The sequence below is a fragment of the Neodiprion virginianus genome, chromosome 2 (genome assembly GCF_021901495.1).
Source record: "Neodiprion virginianus isolate iyNeoVirg1 chromosome 2, iyNeoVirg1.1, whole genome shotgun sequence".
NCBI classification, from domain to species: domain Eukaryota; kingdom Metazoa; phylum Arthropoda; class Insecta; order Hymenoptera; family Diprionidae; genus Neodiprion; species Neodiprion virginianus.
In genome coordinates, this window is record NC_060878.1 from 667,622 (window position 1) to 684,489 (window position 16,868).

General features: G+C 44.3%; 1 protein-coding gene across 9 annotated transcripts in view; it reads right to left on the reverse strand.

Annotated features, from left to right (window-relative positions):
• Positions 1-576: 576 nt before the first annotated feature.
• The window catches only part of LOC124297496 (titin), a 52,944-nt gene continuing 36,652 nt past the window's right edge, over positions 577-16,868 (reverse strand). For 6 of the 9 annotated variants that reach the window (XM_046748598.1, XM_046748599.1, XM_046748602.1 and 3 more), the window contains 14 exons: positions 15,297-15,471; positions 11,926-12,248; positions 11,622-11,844; positions 10,874-11,071; positions 10,575-10,778; positions 10,341-10,504; positions 7,193-10,228; positions 6,724-6,826; positions 4,774-5,817; positions 4,462-4,644; positions 3,689-4,189; positions 2,938-3,032; positions 2,680-2,860; positions 577-2,141 (listed from right to left, as the gene is read on the reverse strand). In XM_046748598.1, the coding sequence (XP_046604554.1) occupies positions 2,032-2,141; positions 2,680-2,860; positions 2,938-3,032; positions 3,689-4,189; positions 4,462-4,644; positions 4,774-5,817; positions 6,724-6,826; positions 7,193-10,228; positions 10,341-10,504; positions 10,575-10,778; positions 10,874-11,071; positions 11,622-11,844; positions 11,926-12,248; positions 15,297-15,471 (6,540 nt within the window). In that variant the 3' untranslated portion in view covers positions 577-2,031. Of the gene's footprint in view, positions 2,142-2,679; positions 2,861-2,937; positions 3,033-3,688; positions 4,190-4,461; positions 4,645-4,773; positions 5,818-6,720; positions 6,827-7,192; positions 10,229-10,340; positions 10,505-10,574; positions 10,779-10,873; positions 11,072-11,621; positions 11,845-11,925; positions 12,249-15,296; positions 15,472-16,868 lie in introns of all 9 variants that reach the window. The other 3 variants (XM_046748600.1, XM_046748607.1, XM_046748603.1) reach the window with 3 other exon arrangements.

Consider the following 16,868-nt stretch of genomic DNA (forward strand, 5'->3'; position numbering starts at 1 on the left):
TTCGATCAATTACAAGCAACGCAATCACGTTGACACTAATTATTTTCCAAACTTGATGACGAGGACCACGGAGTTTCACTTCGATTACTCCGACCTGCACCACTTCAGCGATCTTCTCTGCTGCAGGGATTCTTTTTGCTTTCATGCACCAGACCGATAGTTTCGTCAATTTTCACAACTAACTACGATAAGCTGGATATAGAAAATTATTCTAGTTTCTACGATCTATGTTCACAATGATCTACGTTAGTATCCCCATGTTAGTTGTACAGATTTTGATAATTATAAATTGTTTTCGGACTTGGGGGACTCGAATATTCGATTATATGTCGAAGGGACCAATGTTTAGTCAACTTTGAGGAACGAGAAAAACGTAGATTCGCTCACCCTTGAATTACTTCTTGAAAATTACACTTTTTTGAAGATATTTCTTCCTTTTTAAAGATTTTTTTAAAGACCTTCTTCGATCCTTTCGACGGAATCAAACGAGTTAGGAGTTAGGATTGAAAACATTGAGAAAGAAGGTAAATTTTATTTATAATGATTATAATAAACGGTTACACCAAGAGACCCATATGTGATTTATATTGCAGAGGAAGCATTGTTTATTTACATTATATAATATAATATACCATTATATATGTATATGAGGATAGGTGATATACACTTTATTATTCGAATAATAACTACAATAAATAGATGCGTTTCAATGCTGACTATATAACAGGTAATAGAGACATGTCAATTAGAAATAACAAAAGCTCCAAAAGGACAATTATGCCGGAGGTAGGGAGTATTTAAACAGAGGCAAGACCTCCTCCAAATTAAACCATAAATATAATGTTGTTTTCATTTTCGTTATACATATTCAACCTTGTACATGGTTATTTATTTGTTGAAATAACCTGACTAGCTTGTTCACCGTTTGCGTGATCGAGAATTATTAGACGCTGTCCGATTATCTTTTGGAAAACATAATTTCTCTATACGATTTTTGGTCTAATCTCTTTCTATTTCTTCTTTCACAATTTTACACAGCATCAAAGAATAGCGACAATTAAGTTGTTATATACATGTATATAAATATCTAATACAAATAAGGAGGAAAAAAATTACAAGAAAAAATACGAATTACCTCGTCAAGCAGCAGGCAATGATTTTTGTATGTTATCAATAGTGTAGATCGATATTCAAAAAATATATTTTTTTTTTTTGTGTGTATATACGAAAATAAAAATTGAGACTCGAGGAGAGTGAGATATAAAGATTCTAATTCATTCAAATGAGAAAATTTGCAATAGCGACCACCAATAAAAATGCATTCGAACAGGCATTCTACGTGAACGAAAAAAGTAGTACAGAGAATTAAACAAAAGACAAAACGAAAAAAGAGACACAACCCGACGACAAAAAGCATGAGCAACGTAATCATAATTTTCGAAGCTTCCAGCAAGTAACGTTTTGATCGACACTGAGTTCTGAATCATTGACTAGTGTAACATTTGAGTTAATTATCATCGCAAAAATGCACAAAAAACAAAAACATTCTACAACCCAATCGGTGTTTATACACCGTAATAATAATAATAACAATAATAATTATTATAACGTATAACTGAGTAAATTATAGTTAATTTGTATTCAATACGAAACGATGGGTAATGTCAAAGGCTCTAGAATCAAGGAAAAAAATCATGTATTCTATCTTTGAAAACGAGATTTACCCTCAATATCATGTAAGTAGCAAAAATAATTTTGTCATTTGTTTTGTTTTTTCATGCTCGTTGATTACTTTTTCATACAATCAAATCCGACCGTTTACTTTATAGAATCGCTTTTTCAGATCTCACGTTGTTTAAACACGACGTGTTCGAGAAAAAAGAATTACAGTAACAATAGTAAATCGCAATGCGATACACAGCGTTATACACAATTATTATAGCCTCACCACTAATCCACCACCTTACATATTCCACATCGACGCAGTATATATTTCGCTCTGACCGATAACCCAGAAAATTAAATACGATATTACTTTGCGTTATATACTGATCGTCTGTTACCTGGTACAAGTAGAGTGGCGGAAGTGCTCGTCGATCCTAGGTTGTTCGTCGCCGTGCAGCTGTAAGCCCCTGCATCCTCTGAGGAACCGAAAATCACGTCACAATCATATTTTCTCTCGCCTCACTGGCCGTGTTCTTTGCAATCATCCGATATATTTCCTCGCGAGTTTAGGGGTAACACCACTTTAGGATTTTGGAAAATTCGATTTTTTTCTGGCTTATACAATATCTTAGTTTCATAAAAACAATATCCAGTTGGTCCTATGGGGTAGAAAAATGTTTAGAAAATACAATTCTCGATTTTGCCACATTGTCACGTAAAACTTCAATTACATTTTTCTCCTAACCAGTTTTTTCAAACTGGGAGGAGAGATTACTTTAACACCGTTACATGGATCGATTTGAAATTTTACAGTAGCTTTAGAATTACATTCTGTAAAGATTGGCTCTGTCACCGCCATTTTACATCAAAATGATAATAGAAAGTTTTCGGCCGTTAGAGTGGTGTTAACCCCTTAAAACGTTCCCAAGCATGTGAGTGATTTATAATATCAGAAATCGCATACCTTAAAGGACTTTATAACGACGAATCGAAAGTAACCTAATCTATACGTACCGGGATAGGCGGTGGGTATTGATAGGCGACATACACCGTTTCTGTACTGAATCTCGTTGTTCGAAGAGTTCTCGATGATCCTTCCGTCCTTAGACCAGAGGATGTTGGGCTGTGGTTCGGCCTGAACGATGCATTCGAATCTTGCCGTTTGTCCGCTGACAACAGCGATGTCTCGCAGAGGCTAAAATTAGCGAAAACGAATAATTATTGTCTGAATTCACCCGCGGTTAATAATCTCTGAGACCGTCAGACACCCACCGTGATAAAAACCGGCGCTTTCTTTGGCTGAATGTCCAAATACGGCTGGATTATCTCTTTGGTTGTTGGAGCACCGTTCGTTGGCCATGGCGATCCTGTAATTTGAGGAGTAAAATAACAATCCGCAAAACTATCGACTCGTCGACAGAAATTTCAATCAGCTGTATACGCAACTGAAAATCGGTACAGGTAACATTAGGGTGGTCCTTATTTAGGACGTTGGTGAATTTTTGCCGCCCCACCCAAAGTAGGACTAACTCTTAGAATTGAGGTAAAAGAAACTGAAAAAATTCGTCAATTTTTTGAATTATTTGTAGTTAATTTGGGGGAGTGGGTTGGAAAAAATTCGTCAAGACGCTAAATACGGACCAGCTTAAGGTAACATACATCAAAGAGGCACACGTTCAAAATACAACCAGCTACAAAAATTGTCTAAAAGTCATGACGCATCGATGTTGACTTATAACGGAGTCTCCACGGTATAAGGTACTTTTGAAAATAAACCGGCAAAGATTACATGTACACAACGACAACTCGAAGAACTCGCAGGCTATACGAGAAGACAACAGATTGGATATAATACAACGGAAGCTCAAATGAAAATGAAAATGCAATGCAGGGATGTGAAGATGCATGACGGAGGATGCGGTGCAGGGTTCAACGCAGCGAGGTGTATCGGGTTGTAAAACGAGACTAAAAGGCCACCAGTAGACGGGGTAACTCGTCGAAACGAAGGCGTGGTTGGTTCTACCTGCAGAGTCAACGTTACTTGGGGGTCCAGCGCTGATGCTGCTCTGATGGGGTGACAGACTCGGTATGCTTGGACTGAGTGACATTGGGCTGGGCGTGTTGTCGCCAAGCCACCTGGTGGACTGCGGGATCGCGACACTCGGAGCTTGCAGATTTTTGCCGGGAGAAAATCCGAGCCCGCGTCTCGTTTTGCTCTTGGAGTCTTCGGCCTCGGAGAATTCACTCTCGGAGGTGGGTTCGCCCCACTTCACCGTCTTCGAACTCGGGAACTTTCCCGTCGGTTCGAACTTGCTCGCGGCTCGTGAAAATCCGTTCTCCTTTTTGGTCGTGAACTCGTGGGTTATCGGGACTTCGATGTCGCTTGCCCGGCGCTGTCCGCGTATCGATTTCGTCGCGCTGCTCACCGTCTTCTTGCCCTCGCCCGGAAGAATCACTCCGAACTCGTACCCGAAGTCGTACTTGAAGTATATAAGCCCGGTGTCTGGGTCGATGTGTTTCGTCCCTGTTTTGTGGCGGATTTAACGGAAAGATTAAAAATTTTGCGCCACGATTGTTTCGTCGGTGAAGGATGTACGTCTATCGTGTTAGAAACTTGGAGGGTGACTTTTGCGAACATCGAAAAATTGTGCAAATGAAAAATGAATAGAAAGGGTGCAAGTTAAACTGAAAATCTTGATTCGTCGAATTTTTGTATTTTTTATTTTCGATTTTTCTTTCACGTAGCTGGAACTTTAGCTGGATTTGAAGATCGATATTGAATTCTGCAGAAGTTACCGTATTGTGCGAGTCTGGATTCTTCTCTGTAGGCTTGTGGATCGTCTGTGTCTGGAGATCGATCATCCGAAGCGTGTTTCAATATGGGCTTCTTTCTCATATCAGTCGCGATATCTTTGACAAATTTTTCGGTCTTGGACTTAAAGCTCGATGTCATGTCATTCATGTGTTTCGAAGCCATAGCTAAAAAATGCACGAGTAAAACAAATGGTACGAAATAAAAAAAAAAAAATAATAATTAATCATTGCAACAATTTATCAGTACAATGGAAGATAATTTAAAGTGTGTATTTTTGCCAATCGGGTTCTTACTATTTGCGGCCTGTTTAAAGTCGGACTTCGAAACGTAGCCAAATTCCGGCGGTGATCCTGGCTTCAAGATATTTTGTCCTTGCAAAGACGAGTCGTGGGATTGTTGCCTGGATATTTTCGACTGAGAATCGAATCTCTTTCTCATCTCCTCGACTCTTTGGAGTCGTTTCTTTTCCGCGGTAACGTCGTTCAGATGCTGAGCGAACGAAGTCGGCTGCGGCATCAGCGGTGGCTGAGTGTCAAATTCCATGGGGGTCACCACACGTTCGACCCTCTGACCTTGAACCGGTACGCTCGAAGACCTCGCGGTCCTCGGCGGCTGAACTTTCCGGTAGTGAAGGTCCTCGGTGTCGCTGTCAGCCGGTGCCCACTTCGGCTTTATGCGAATGTCCGCGTCGCTCTCGTAGTCGGACTCCCTGAACTGACCTTGAACAAATTTCGTCGGCGTCGGCACGCTGTGTCTTCCTTTCTGGGAGTTGCTGGTCTGCCTGGTAAACCCGCCTTGCTTTTCCGTGTTCCGCAGGTTCTGCGAATTGTCTCCAAACTTAATGACTCGGCTGGTCTGTTCGACGGTAACGATTCTCCGGGTGTTTTCCGTCGACTCGTCCATGCGGACTGTCTTCTTTGTTTCCGTTCCAACCGCGTTGTGGAACGGCACTCCAGTTCGAGCTTCGTAGAAGGTTTGGTGATGCTGATTACGGTCGTGGCTGGTCGGTGGTGGGACGTAGCCCAGAACTGGCGGCGAACCGGGAAGCAAAACCGACTTTGGTTTCGCTGGCGTTGCGACTATGAGCTCGAGATTTGGCTGAGGCGAAATCGGCGACGGTTTCTGTATCACGCGTTGGTTCTTTTCGAACTGTGTAGCATCCTTTGTTACCTTTACTGTCATCGCAGATCTGTCGGATGTTTTGAATTCGGGACGAGGTGGACCAGAGTATGTGGGAGGGTTGTCAAACACAGTGGGTGGGGTTGGTAGGGGATCTGTCTTGGCTGGTTGTTGTTGTTGATATTGATGTTGTTGTTGTTGTTGTTGTTGTTGTTTACCTACATGAGAAAAAAACACAAAATTTGGTATGGTGATGTTAATAGTGTCATTGATTAGGGTGGTACAGAGAGTGAATCGTTTTACCGTCTTGTTAAACGACTCAAATTTTCAACCAGGTACATCAAAAGCCTTCACCTTCAATTTTAACCAAATTCTCCGCTATCTCTTATACTCGACAGTGTAGATTCACAATGGGTTAAGGAAGTTTCACAGGGAATTGAACAACGTGACAAGAGTTTGAAAGTGACTGCCTGAGTTTTGCGTGTCTTTGTGTGTCCCAAAGGTGAGAAATTGTTTACCATGGGAAATTAATATTTCGGTAACTGAGAGAAGATTGATTAAAATCGTAGGTAATCATTTTAGGAGGGAAAATGACTGTTCATTTCCTTCCACTACAACAAGACAACGGTAACGATGCGGGTTAATTGCAGATATTGACAATAATGACAAATGACAAATATGCGAGAGGAGTAAGTTGATGATAAATACGTAAGAGTGTGAGGTAATTAAGGATTAATATTTTATAATGGCACAAGTATTGTTCGAGTAAATGTGATCGAGAAATGAATTTCCTCCAAGTGAAATTATTGACCCTGATATGCCACATAACAAAAATTATGCTCTCGTCAAAATTTGTCGTCATAAAAACAACATCAAGGTTAATTCCCGACGATTTTACGCAACAGTTTACAACATCCTTTCTTCTTTTTTTTTCCATCACGACTACTGATTACCTGGACCGACTAGATTAGGTTTGACTGGTTTAAAAGAGCACTCGTCGGTGTCAGAGCCGTGTGGCTTCCACACTGGTGGTATTCTGCCTTCGTAGTCACTCTCATAATCACTTTCCCTAAATTCTCCTTTAATGAATTTTGAAGGACTAGGAGGCGGCGGCGCTCTCGTACCTTGGCTTACTCTCACAGGAATTGTTTTGTACAAGGACGGTCCCGAATTCGTCTCCTGTTTGTGCTGCTGTTGACTGCTGTGATTTATAGTGTACACCGTCTCCTGAAAAAATCACATAACAATAGCTGGAGATGTTTTCGTCGATTCCGTGTGATAAAATCATGCGTCATACCATTAGAAAATGAAATAAAATTGCAAGCTTGCGGTGAAACCAAATTTTCACCTTCTTAAAACTACGACGTGCATATCTCTACACCACATGCTGATCATCTCCACTATAAACGAAGAGTTCATTTCACGGAAAATAACAATTTCGCGTAGTTCTAATGGCCTAGTTTGCTGTTAAGGGTAATTTCCGAGTCTCAGAGGAGTTTGGAACAGGGTATGCAACAAGCAGGTGAAGGTGAATCGGAGGTGTGAGAAATTGAAAATAAACAAAAAAACATCGACCGAGCACACATCTCGAACCTTGGCAGGTTTGAACTGAGTTGAACCACTTCCGCCTGAGGAGGTAGTCTTCTCGAGGAAACAGGACTGTTGCTGCTGGACCTGTGGCAGGTTATCGGTAAAGGAATTGAACTCCTTCTTGCTACTGCTGAACGCCTGGCTCTTGATCACGTGTGAGTGGGACTCTGAGTAGGAAGTGTGCGACTCTGAGTGGGACGAGGAACCTTCGTGCTTGCTGAACGACTTGTGCACCGTGGATGCCGAGTGCTGTTGGAAGGGCTCGTCAGTGTCGGCCATGTAGCCACTCTCGGCCTTCTGGAAGCTCTTGATCTTGAACTTTGGAGATTCAGGCTTGACCTTCGTTGGCGATTTCGGAGCCAAAATCGGCGGGGTCTTCGGTGCCTTGGGCTGAACGAAGATCGGCGGTGATCCAGGCTTGAGATCAGGTGGTGACTGGACGGTGTGCTGATGTTTGAGGTCTCTCTCGTGCCGGGTCATCGTCTTTTTCGACGACTTTTCCTGGTACTCCCTGGTCACAATGGGCCGTGGTGGTCCTGTAAACTCTGGTGGCGGTACCTCGAAGCTCGAAGGAGGCAGAGGCTCGGGTTCGGTGGATCTCGGCCTTGCAGGGCCCTTCGGGACTGGGGCCTTGACTCTCCTGTACCTGGGCGCATCGTTGTCGCTTTCGTAAGCACGCCACTTGGACATGGTTGAACATTCAAAGTCGGACTCGTAGTCGCTGCCAGTGAACTCGCCCTTGACGAACTTCGATGGTGTCGGTGGTGGTGGGACCTTCGCGACCTTTGGTGTCCCGGCGTCCGGCTGGTAAGGGAAAGGGTCCAAATCGGGGAACCGTTTGAAGGGCTGAGACTTCGTCGGAAGTGGTGGCGGCGCCACATAAGCATCCTTCGGCGGAATCGGCGGCGCCGAAGGTTCCGGAACGTTCGCACAAGGAGGCACTATCCTAATGGCCCCCGGCGGTATTTTACTCGGAGTTTGCTCAATGCTCATTTCCAGCGTTTTTTCGATTTTTTCGACCTTTTTCTCACGCACGATGGGACCGGGAACGTAGCCGATTTCCGGTGGAGGTCCCGGCTGGAGCTCGGGTTCGGACTCCACCAGGTGATACAGTTGCACGACGGGCTTGGCAGCAAAGCTCTTAACCAGCTGTGGCGCCTTCAGCTCTTCGGATTTTCCGAGACCCGGTGGCCAGGTGTTTTTAACCGTGGATGGTCGCAGTCCGTGTTCCTCGATTATGGTTTTCTCGGTAGATTCCGTGCGATGGACGTCGCACTCCGATGTGTATTTCTCCTTTATTGATTTCTCCTCAACAGCGTTGACCTTGTGGTCGACCTTGATCGTCTCCGCGTTGTAGATTATCGGCTTCGGAACCGGCTTCGGTAGTGGAACCGGAGTCGCTGCAGGATGAGAAACTGTCTTGAACACGTGCTCTTCCCGCGTGCTCCATGACTTGCTTTCCATCGAGCTGGACGATTCGATGTTCGTGGAGATGAGCCCGCCCGAAGGCGTCTCTTTCACTTCGTGACTCGTCTCGTGTGACGAAGTCTTTATGTCCTGACCCGGTGCCCACTGCTTCTGGGAATAGACATGCTCCTGCTGTGGAGGCCAGGATTTTTTGCTCGATTCGACATGCTTTCGCGCCCACGATTTTTCCATCGCTATGCCGTCCGCTGAAGGCTTTGGCGACGTCGGGCGCTCTGCGAGACCCGAGGACGCCACCGAATGACATCTGTACTCTGAAAGGTCGGTCGACACGTGGGAACGCGTCTCAAAGTCCGAGGTGTAGGACGTGTCGGTCTGGCCAAACGGACCCGGGGAGGGAAGCTTCGGGGAAGCTGGTCGTGCTGACGGGGTCGAGGCAAATTTCGGGGGTTCGGATTTTACACATTTTTTCATGCACACCTCCTCGATGACCTCTTTTTTCTCGAGCTCGAAGGGCGGGGGGATGATGGTCTTCGGGGGTTGCGGTTTCGGGGTTTCGATTTTGGGCTCGAGTTTCGGCGCTGGGGATGGGAATATCCTAACACCACCAATTGGAGCTTCAAGGGGGGATAAATTTTTGTGGGACTCCTCTAGCTGCTTTATTTTAACCGACAAATCAGGGCGTTTTTTTTTCGCCGCGTCAACCTTCGGCATGTATCCGATTTCCGGAGGTGGTTCCGGGACCAGGGTGAACCCTGACATCATCGCCTCAGCACTCTCCGATTGGGCCTGAAGCTTCGATATAGTGAGGGTGCCGTGGATCGGGGAACCGGAAGCGGTCACGTCCTCGAGAATGGTCTGCTTTATCTCGAGAGGCGGAAGCTTGTAGCCTTCGTAAGGAAACTCGATAAGGTTATTCTCCACGCCCCTCGATGTCGAGCCTCGTTCGATCTTGGTGAAGATTTCCTGAACCGCTTTCTTTGTCGTCTGAAATTCGGGGACCGGTTCCGGCTTCTTCACCTCCTCGTACTTCGTGCTGCGCTCGTAGTTCTGGGTCAGCTTGTTCACCTTCACATCAAGCGCTGGCCCCCCGGATTCCTCGTGGAGTTTTATCATTTCTTTCGGACCTTTGGGGAGGTTTTCAACCTCCTTCGATTTCGACTCGAAAAAGCTAAGGGCGTCCTTTTTCGCGATAGTCGATGTTTCGACGTTCTCGTTCTCGATCACCTCCATCGTCTTCTCCTCGACGGTGCCCAAGTCATCTTTGGTCACCTTGGTCACGATGTTCGTCGTCGTCGAGGAGACTTCCGGCGCCTTTTGCGGCATCGAAATCGGTGGTGTCTTGTGCTCGAGTTTCATGTGGAACTTTTGCTCGGACTTCATTTCGCTCTGGTGGGATTCTACAACCGACGATATGGTCTCAGATCGAGTCGACTTCGACTCGGAGGACGGCTGGATCGTCTGTATAACCTGTGTCGTTCTTAGGGAGGAATCGGAAGTGGGGGAAAAGGATGGGGTCAAGCCAACAAGTCCAGCGCTCGGCTGTATCGTCGTCGTCGAGATGTGCTCTGCTGTCAGATTAGCTGCGGGTTTCTCACCCTTCGTACTGCCCGGCTAGATAAGTAGAATATATTCATTCCAGCTATTCTTAACGGAGCTTGTCACAACCATAATACTCCCCCCCCCCCCCCAACAAATTACTTCCCATCTAGTATCAAAAACTCACCTGGACGATTCCCTCTTGCTTCACATTTTCGTAGACAACCGTTTTATGGACCTCGACCATCGTGTCAGGCGTTGGTTCGAATACAGCAAAGTCCGCGATGCTCTGGGCTTCGCCTCCCGCGTTGGTAGCACGCACCATGTATTTTCCAGCGTGTTCCTTCTCGGCTATAGAAGACCGGATGATTTAGGATTAGAAACGCCAGAAACTAGATTTCTATGGAGTCAAGATACGCACCTCTTTCGAGAATCAGCGAGTAGCAGTTGCCTTGGTTCTTCAGTCTGATGCCTGTGGTTCCGTCCTTTAGTACCGCGTCATTTTTGTACCACGTCACAGTTGGTTCAGGGCTTCCAGTAATTTCTACCTCCATTATTACTCGGTCACCTCTCTTCACTACCTGCGCTTGAAGACGTCTGCCAAACACAGGCGGGAAGATTGTCTCTGTTTGGAAAAGGCGACAGGTTAAAATAAGGGGTGGATTCAATGGTTTTGAAAATGCGATAATGCTTCTTTTTGGTTTCCGGAAATATTCGTACTTTTGACAACGAGGTCAGCGGTACTACTCGCAGTTCCTACGTCGTTTGTTGCTGTGCAGGTATACCGCCCAGCATCTTTAACGTTAACGTTCTTGAGCTCCACTCGAGCGTGATTGTGCTCAAAGGTGATCTTTATTCCATCCTTGGTTTTCAACTCCTGACCATTTTTCAACCAGGTAACAACTGGTTGCGGAAAACCTGTAGTAAAATCGAAATGGTCACTTCCTGTTTGTAGCGAGTGCAAGTTACCCAATAAACCAAATCAAGGGTGCCGAATTTGGAAAACTTCGTACCACGGATAATGTTTTAAACATAATATTTCTAGAGCACAGGTTTCACTCGCCACTGGCACTTCGTAAAGCGAGTGATAGAGAGAACGTTGGACAGTAAAGAAAAGAAAAAGAAGAAATAAAAAGACGGTGAAAAAAAATTCTGTCACAATTAGCTACAACATTCAAACTTTTGGCAAAGAGACAAATGCAGAAACTGCTGACAAACTTCTGAACATCCCAGCGACTGAAATACGGATCCAATTTTCACCGAGGTTCAAATTTATGTGATGCCGCAACAAGAGCTACCTTGTTGTAGAAAATAAAAGAAATCCGTTCAGCGCACATAGCGAGTATTTTTTAATGTTGATCATTATTTTCCGCCTCGAATAGATGACGAAACAAAATCGACAACACTTGAGACTGGGTACTTTTATTAAAATTCTAAGAATCAAAGTAATAATTTATCAAAAACTCACCGTCAATTATGCCTTCGATAACAACATCCGCTCCTTGGTCGACGATCATTCCCGTGAGAGGTGAAACGAACCTCGGTGAAACATTTTTTCGAGTCGGTTTATGAACGATGACTTTGCTTTCCTTCTGCAGGTCTTCATCCTTAGACACAATCACAGTTTTCTCTTGTCGTATTTCGCCAGGTTTGTCCTGGAATATTCGTTCGAATTCCTCCACCTTGTGGGACTGCGAGGGGAAAATGAAATATCACGAAAGGGTCTAGACGACATGAAAATAAAAAACTCCTTCTAAACCACGAAGTTTCACCTGAACCACAGGAGGCCCGCCATTTTCTGAAGTAGAAAGCTCGCTGGATTGCTTGGTCGACTTTACACAGACACTCGTCGGAGCTTGGCCGGGAATCGTGGAGGAAGAAGTCGTCGATGAGAATTCTCTAACGCTGGACGTGTGCGACGACGAGGACTGAGTGACGGTCGAGGACATCTTTGTGATGGTGCTCTGAGAACCGGCCAATTCCTTCGACGTCTCCGCCGAGAAGTGTTTCTCGTTACTGTTAACCGACTGCATTTCGTCAGCTGGGATTTGGACCAGGGCTACCTCTTTCTCCTCTGCAGCGTTCGCCCCACTGCCTGCGAATGAATAATCGAGATATCAATAGATCGGCAATAACCTTTGGCCCCTAGACACGTTTCATCACCCTTGATATTAAAACGCCTATCGTCTTATACAAGAATTAATTCTTTGCAGAAGTGACTCAAACCTCTTCTGCATCTCGTTGGTGGTAAAAATAAAACCGTCGTCGCTAATTTCGGGATGAGTAACTGTCTTTATTTACATATCACGCTACGATCAATCGCTCTTCTTTTCCTCGCGATACGCTCGTCTGCACATTTTGTCAGGATGAGTCAATCGCGACAATATTTATAACCGCATTGACAAGCCGCAAAAGGAAAATAACCGCCCTTGGTACCGAGTTCAACATTTTCAAGTTGGACACGCAGAGATTTTTCCCATCTTGACCAACGTCAATTAACGAGATTTATTTATTAGCCCACTCGTTTGTGACTGCTGATAGCGACAACATGGTTCATTTATCCATTGACAGACTGCGCCCTTCGAATTTTCGGCCTGGGTTGGTCAAAGGACAGTCCAGTACGCCGTAACTCCTGATGTCGCAACCGTGAGTCACAAATTTTTACAAAGACGAGCCGATTTTCTCATCCAACTGCTTCCCCACGCTTTTGCAAAAGTTTATTTTAGAGCCTGAGAAATCGAGGAAAACTTATCATGAAGTTATTTTATTGCACAAAATTTGTCCCCTAGACGATTTGAAAACAAAGTAATTTGCGCGTTTGGCGAGAGAGAGAAACTGGAAGATTATCACGTTTCGGAACGAGGGCGATTCGATAATTCCCAAAATAGTCTCGTCCCACGTTTCGCAATAAATTTGGCATCACATAGGACTCCAGGCAGATTGAATCAGCCAGCCTTTATATCTCTTCGTTTTCGCCTACAAAGAGTCATAAAAGTGCGACATGTATAATAGGATATGCTTGCATAAAGAATGGTCATTCGATGTAAAGCGGTAGAAAATTTATCAACTCGGCACTTGATCTGTGTGGGCGACAAAAAAATACACCTCCTTAGTCTCTGAATCGCACATATTACACAAAGAACAATCAGCACACATAGCCCGGAATCAAGTCTCCGATTCAATTTGCGCTATTCGGCTATTTTCGTTAAGCTACTGTTAAAAGTTCAAATGCACAAAGATCGTGCTAAATTTAGCATCAGCTTGCATTTGTTCGGTGTCACACTTCCTCTACGACCGACCTCTGCAGCCGAAAATTGTCATAATTCAAGAGAGAAAATACGTTGGTGGTAACACGGTTGAGAAAGTGAAGTCGTAAAATATACTGTGTAAATTCCATTCGAGCTTAAAACACAACGTAACTCGCTTCGGTACAGATCCAGAAATCGATTTGTTACACCTTGGCTTAAGCCGAGGCCGATAATTTAGTTTTCGGTTATTTTTTGTACTCGTCCGTCCAAGTTTGCTCAACTTTTGGCCAGAACTGCGTTTCAGCGTTTTTCACACGGTGCGAGGGAAGATGAGCCAGCAAAAACGAAGAGGGAACGATTTCCACCGATATCTCAAAGCAGGGGGTCGGAAGCCCGGTCCAGTCGGGTATTCACTCACCTCAGTAATCGGCGATAGCCGATCCGCAGCGGTCAGACTTTAGTTTCGAGTTAGCGCGAACCCACGACTGCCGAGATCGAGGCGGGGTAGGTATTTGTGCCGACAAAAATAACGCATTTCTGTGTGCGTCGAGCACTACCCAAGCCTTAGACTTCCACCATCGTCTTTACTGCCCACTGGTCGCCCCAGCCCCCCACCACGAATTGGCGTCGCGACGGAGCCACGTAAAAAGTTCGAGTCCCATGCAGGAAATTTGCGAAGTAATTGTAGGTACAAGACTGTAGGATCCGCGACGAGGACTGATTAGAAGTTATTCACCTCGATTCGGAAACGCTGAGGCAGCCAGTCGAAGCAGACGTGACTGACGGACGCATCTGCAAACTAGTAAATGACCTATTTTTGTTATATTCTGGACACCTGTGGGCCGGTGGGAGATGCGCCAAAGTCGCCTACCAGGCGAAACGATCTTTCCGCGACAGTTTTCATCTGTCGCCTCATCGTCAAACTTACGCGATCAATTTTCAAGCACGGAAATGGAGTGCTAAGCTTTCTGTTTCGGAGATTCGAGAACTGATTTGATTATTTCAGTTCTCAGCTCAGTCCTTCTTCTCGAATTCTTATATCGAACCGTGTACTTTAGGTCAGGCTGCAATCCGAGAGGTCAATCACTCATCAAATCTGGTGTACACTTTTCCGAAAACTTTTTATAACTTGTGAAATCTCATGAAAGCTCTTGAAATCTCTCAAATTTTCTTTTGAAAAAATCCCTTCAAATCTCATGAAGTCTCTTGTAATCTTTTGATATCCTGTGGAATCCCTGAAATCTTCAGAAATCTTTCGAAATTCAACGGGTTCAGGATTAGACGTGATTCACAGCGACGCGTCCTATGAAGATCATTTTTGCGAGTGAACTAGCTGCAGCGGAAGCTTTGGTTACGCGGAATATAAAAATACACCCATCTTTTTCACCCCCGCTGCTCTGAGATGCAAACTCCCATTTCGACAACTACGCGCTGCTTTCCAATCAGATGATCAAATCAGAATCAAATAATTGCTCGCAATACTAGCCCAATTTTCCCGAGAATAATTTTCCACCAATCTTCACACACGTACTTTGTCGTATTGAAAGATACGAAATCCGCTTCATTTTATCGCCTGCAGCAGTAGCAGCTGGAAATATATTAATAACTATCTCCTCACTCACGACGCGCGCCGTTACTTTTTTCATGTCGTTTACATTTTATACTCAATATTCTTTACGCTATTTCTGCATCTGCGGCATAAAGACTCGCTGAACCATCTTTCGCCTTTTTGCCTTTGTTTGGATTTCTCGGCACATCACCGGGTGTACTTCCCGCCTTACGAATCATCTTCCACTCGTTTTTGTTCAAAATGAATTAGCGTTGTTGCGAAAACACCCCGCCAGCTAAAATGACCAAATAAAACGAATGGACGATAAGAACTGAAAAAAACTTACAGACTTCGAGAGAGGCGGTGCAGACTGCTTTTCCCGCACTATTTTCGGCGACACAAGACACGGTTCCGTTCAGACCATCCTGGGCATCCGGAACTGTCAATACTTGGCGATCTCCGCTCACTGAGACGAGGAACCCTTTGCCGCAAACGGGCTGACCATTGAAAAGCCACTGGGTCTGTATGCGAGGATAATAAATTAGCGTTATATAAGGTACGCCACGAGTTTGACATGGGAAAAACGATCAATGAAACTGCGTGGTTGACGGACAATGGTAATGTAGTGTTCGAATTCGAGGACGCCGGAAATTCTGTTCAGGTACATAAAGGCCGAAACTGTCATCGAGTCAAAGTCGAGAATAATTTGATTGTTTGACAAATTGATTGCGGTTGCCGGAGTATTAGTGCGTCATCGAGTGTAGATTAGGGGGTTCATTTCATTCATAAAAAAGAATAAAAAATATCACAATGATTGGTAGCGACCTCTAAATATTTTCCTACCTCCTCCAGGTTTTACGACAATTTTTTTTCAGTATTTGTCACAAATTTTTCATGTGACATCGTAGAAACAAGTTAGAAAATGAACCACCCTAGTGCACATACAGGAATTGACTTCGGTATGCATAGTATCAGACTATCAAGCCTGACCAGCCACATGGCCAATCAACGTCTCGAATAACTAACGGTAATGCGATTGCTGACAGCTAAGCAATTTGGGCCCAGAGAGGAGAGCTAATTCAATCGCGGAGTGATCGAAGTCCTCGTTCCATGAATCGGCTCGTTTCTTAATCAGCACAATTTGGTAAGAAAATTTACGGTCATTGTGATAATGAAGTAGTTAGTAACACCGAAAATTGTGTCAGCCGCACTCATGCATGTATATCTACAATATAGCGTCACAGCCAGCCTTCGGTTACGTTCTTTTTAATTGGTATTAATAATAGCCTGTTTATTTTTAAATCCCGTTTACCGAGCTATAATTAATGATCCCTCGACGTCAATGAAAATACGTAGAGTCGGATGCGATTGCGATACGCTCTTTGAATCAAGCCCAAGAAACCCGCAGCTTGAAATAATAAATTTGTTAAATGACGAAAGTTTTTCTTTGCTCTTCCTCTTCTTTCAACCGATATCATAAGTAACAAAGTTTCGTACAAAAGATCAAATCACGACAGAGAGAAGCTATGTTCAACTTTGGTTTGTGTTATGAATTTTAAACTCACCAGAACGACGAGGATTATTAAGACTATCAGATACATGTCGTATTGTATTTTTACAGCGAGTCCGTTGAATTGTCACTTTGCATTATTTTATAGAGTCCGGTAGACTAGTCAAACGACATGATCGCGAACATTGCTCTGACTGGTAGTTCGCGCTAATATGGGATAAAGATAAAGATCCAAAAGATCGTGCATTTGGCATCCGTTTGAATTAGGGTACCACTATCCATCAGACCTGTCTTTACTTCGCGCCAAAGGCGCTCAAAGAAGATTTTGGGTTAATGTGATCTTGAAAGGATTACCGGATGCCATAAGTCAGTTAACAAATTGAAACGGAGGCAAGATACTTGTCTGAT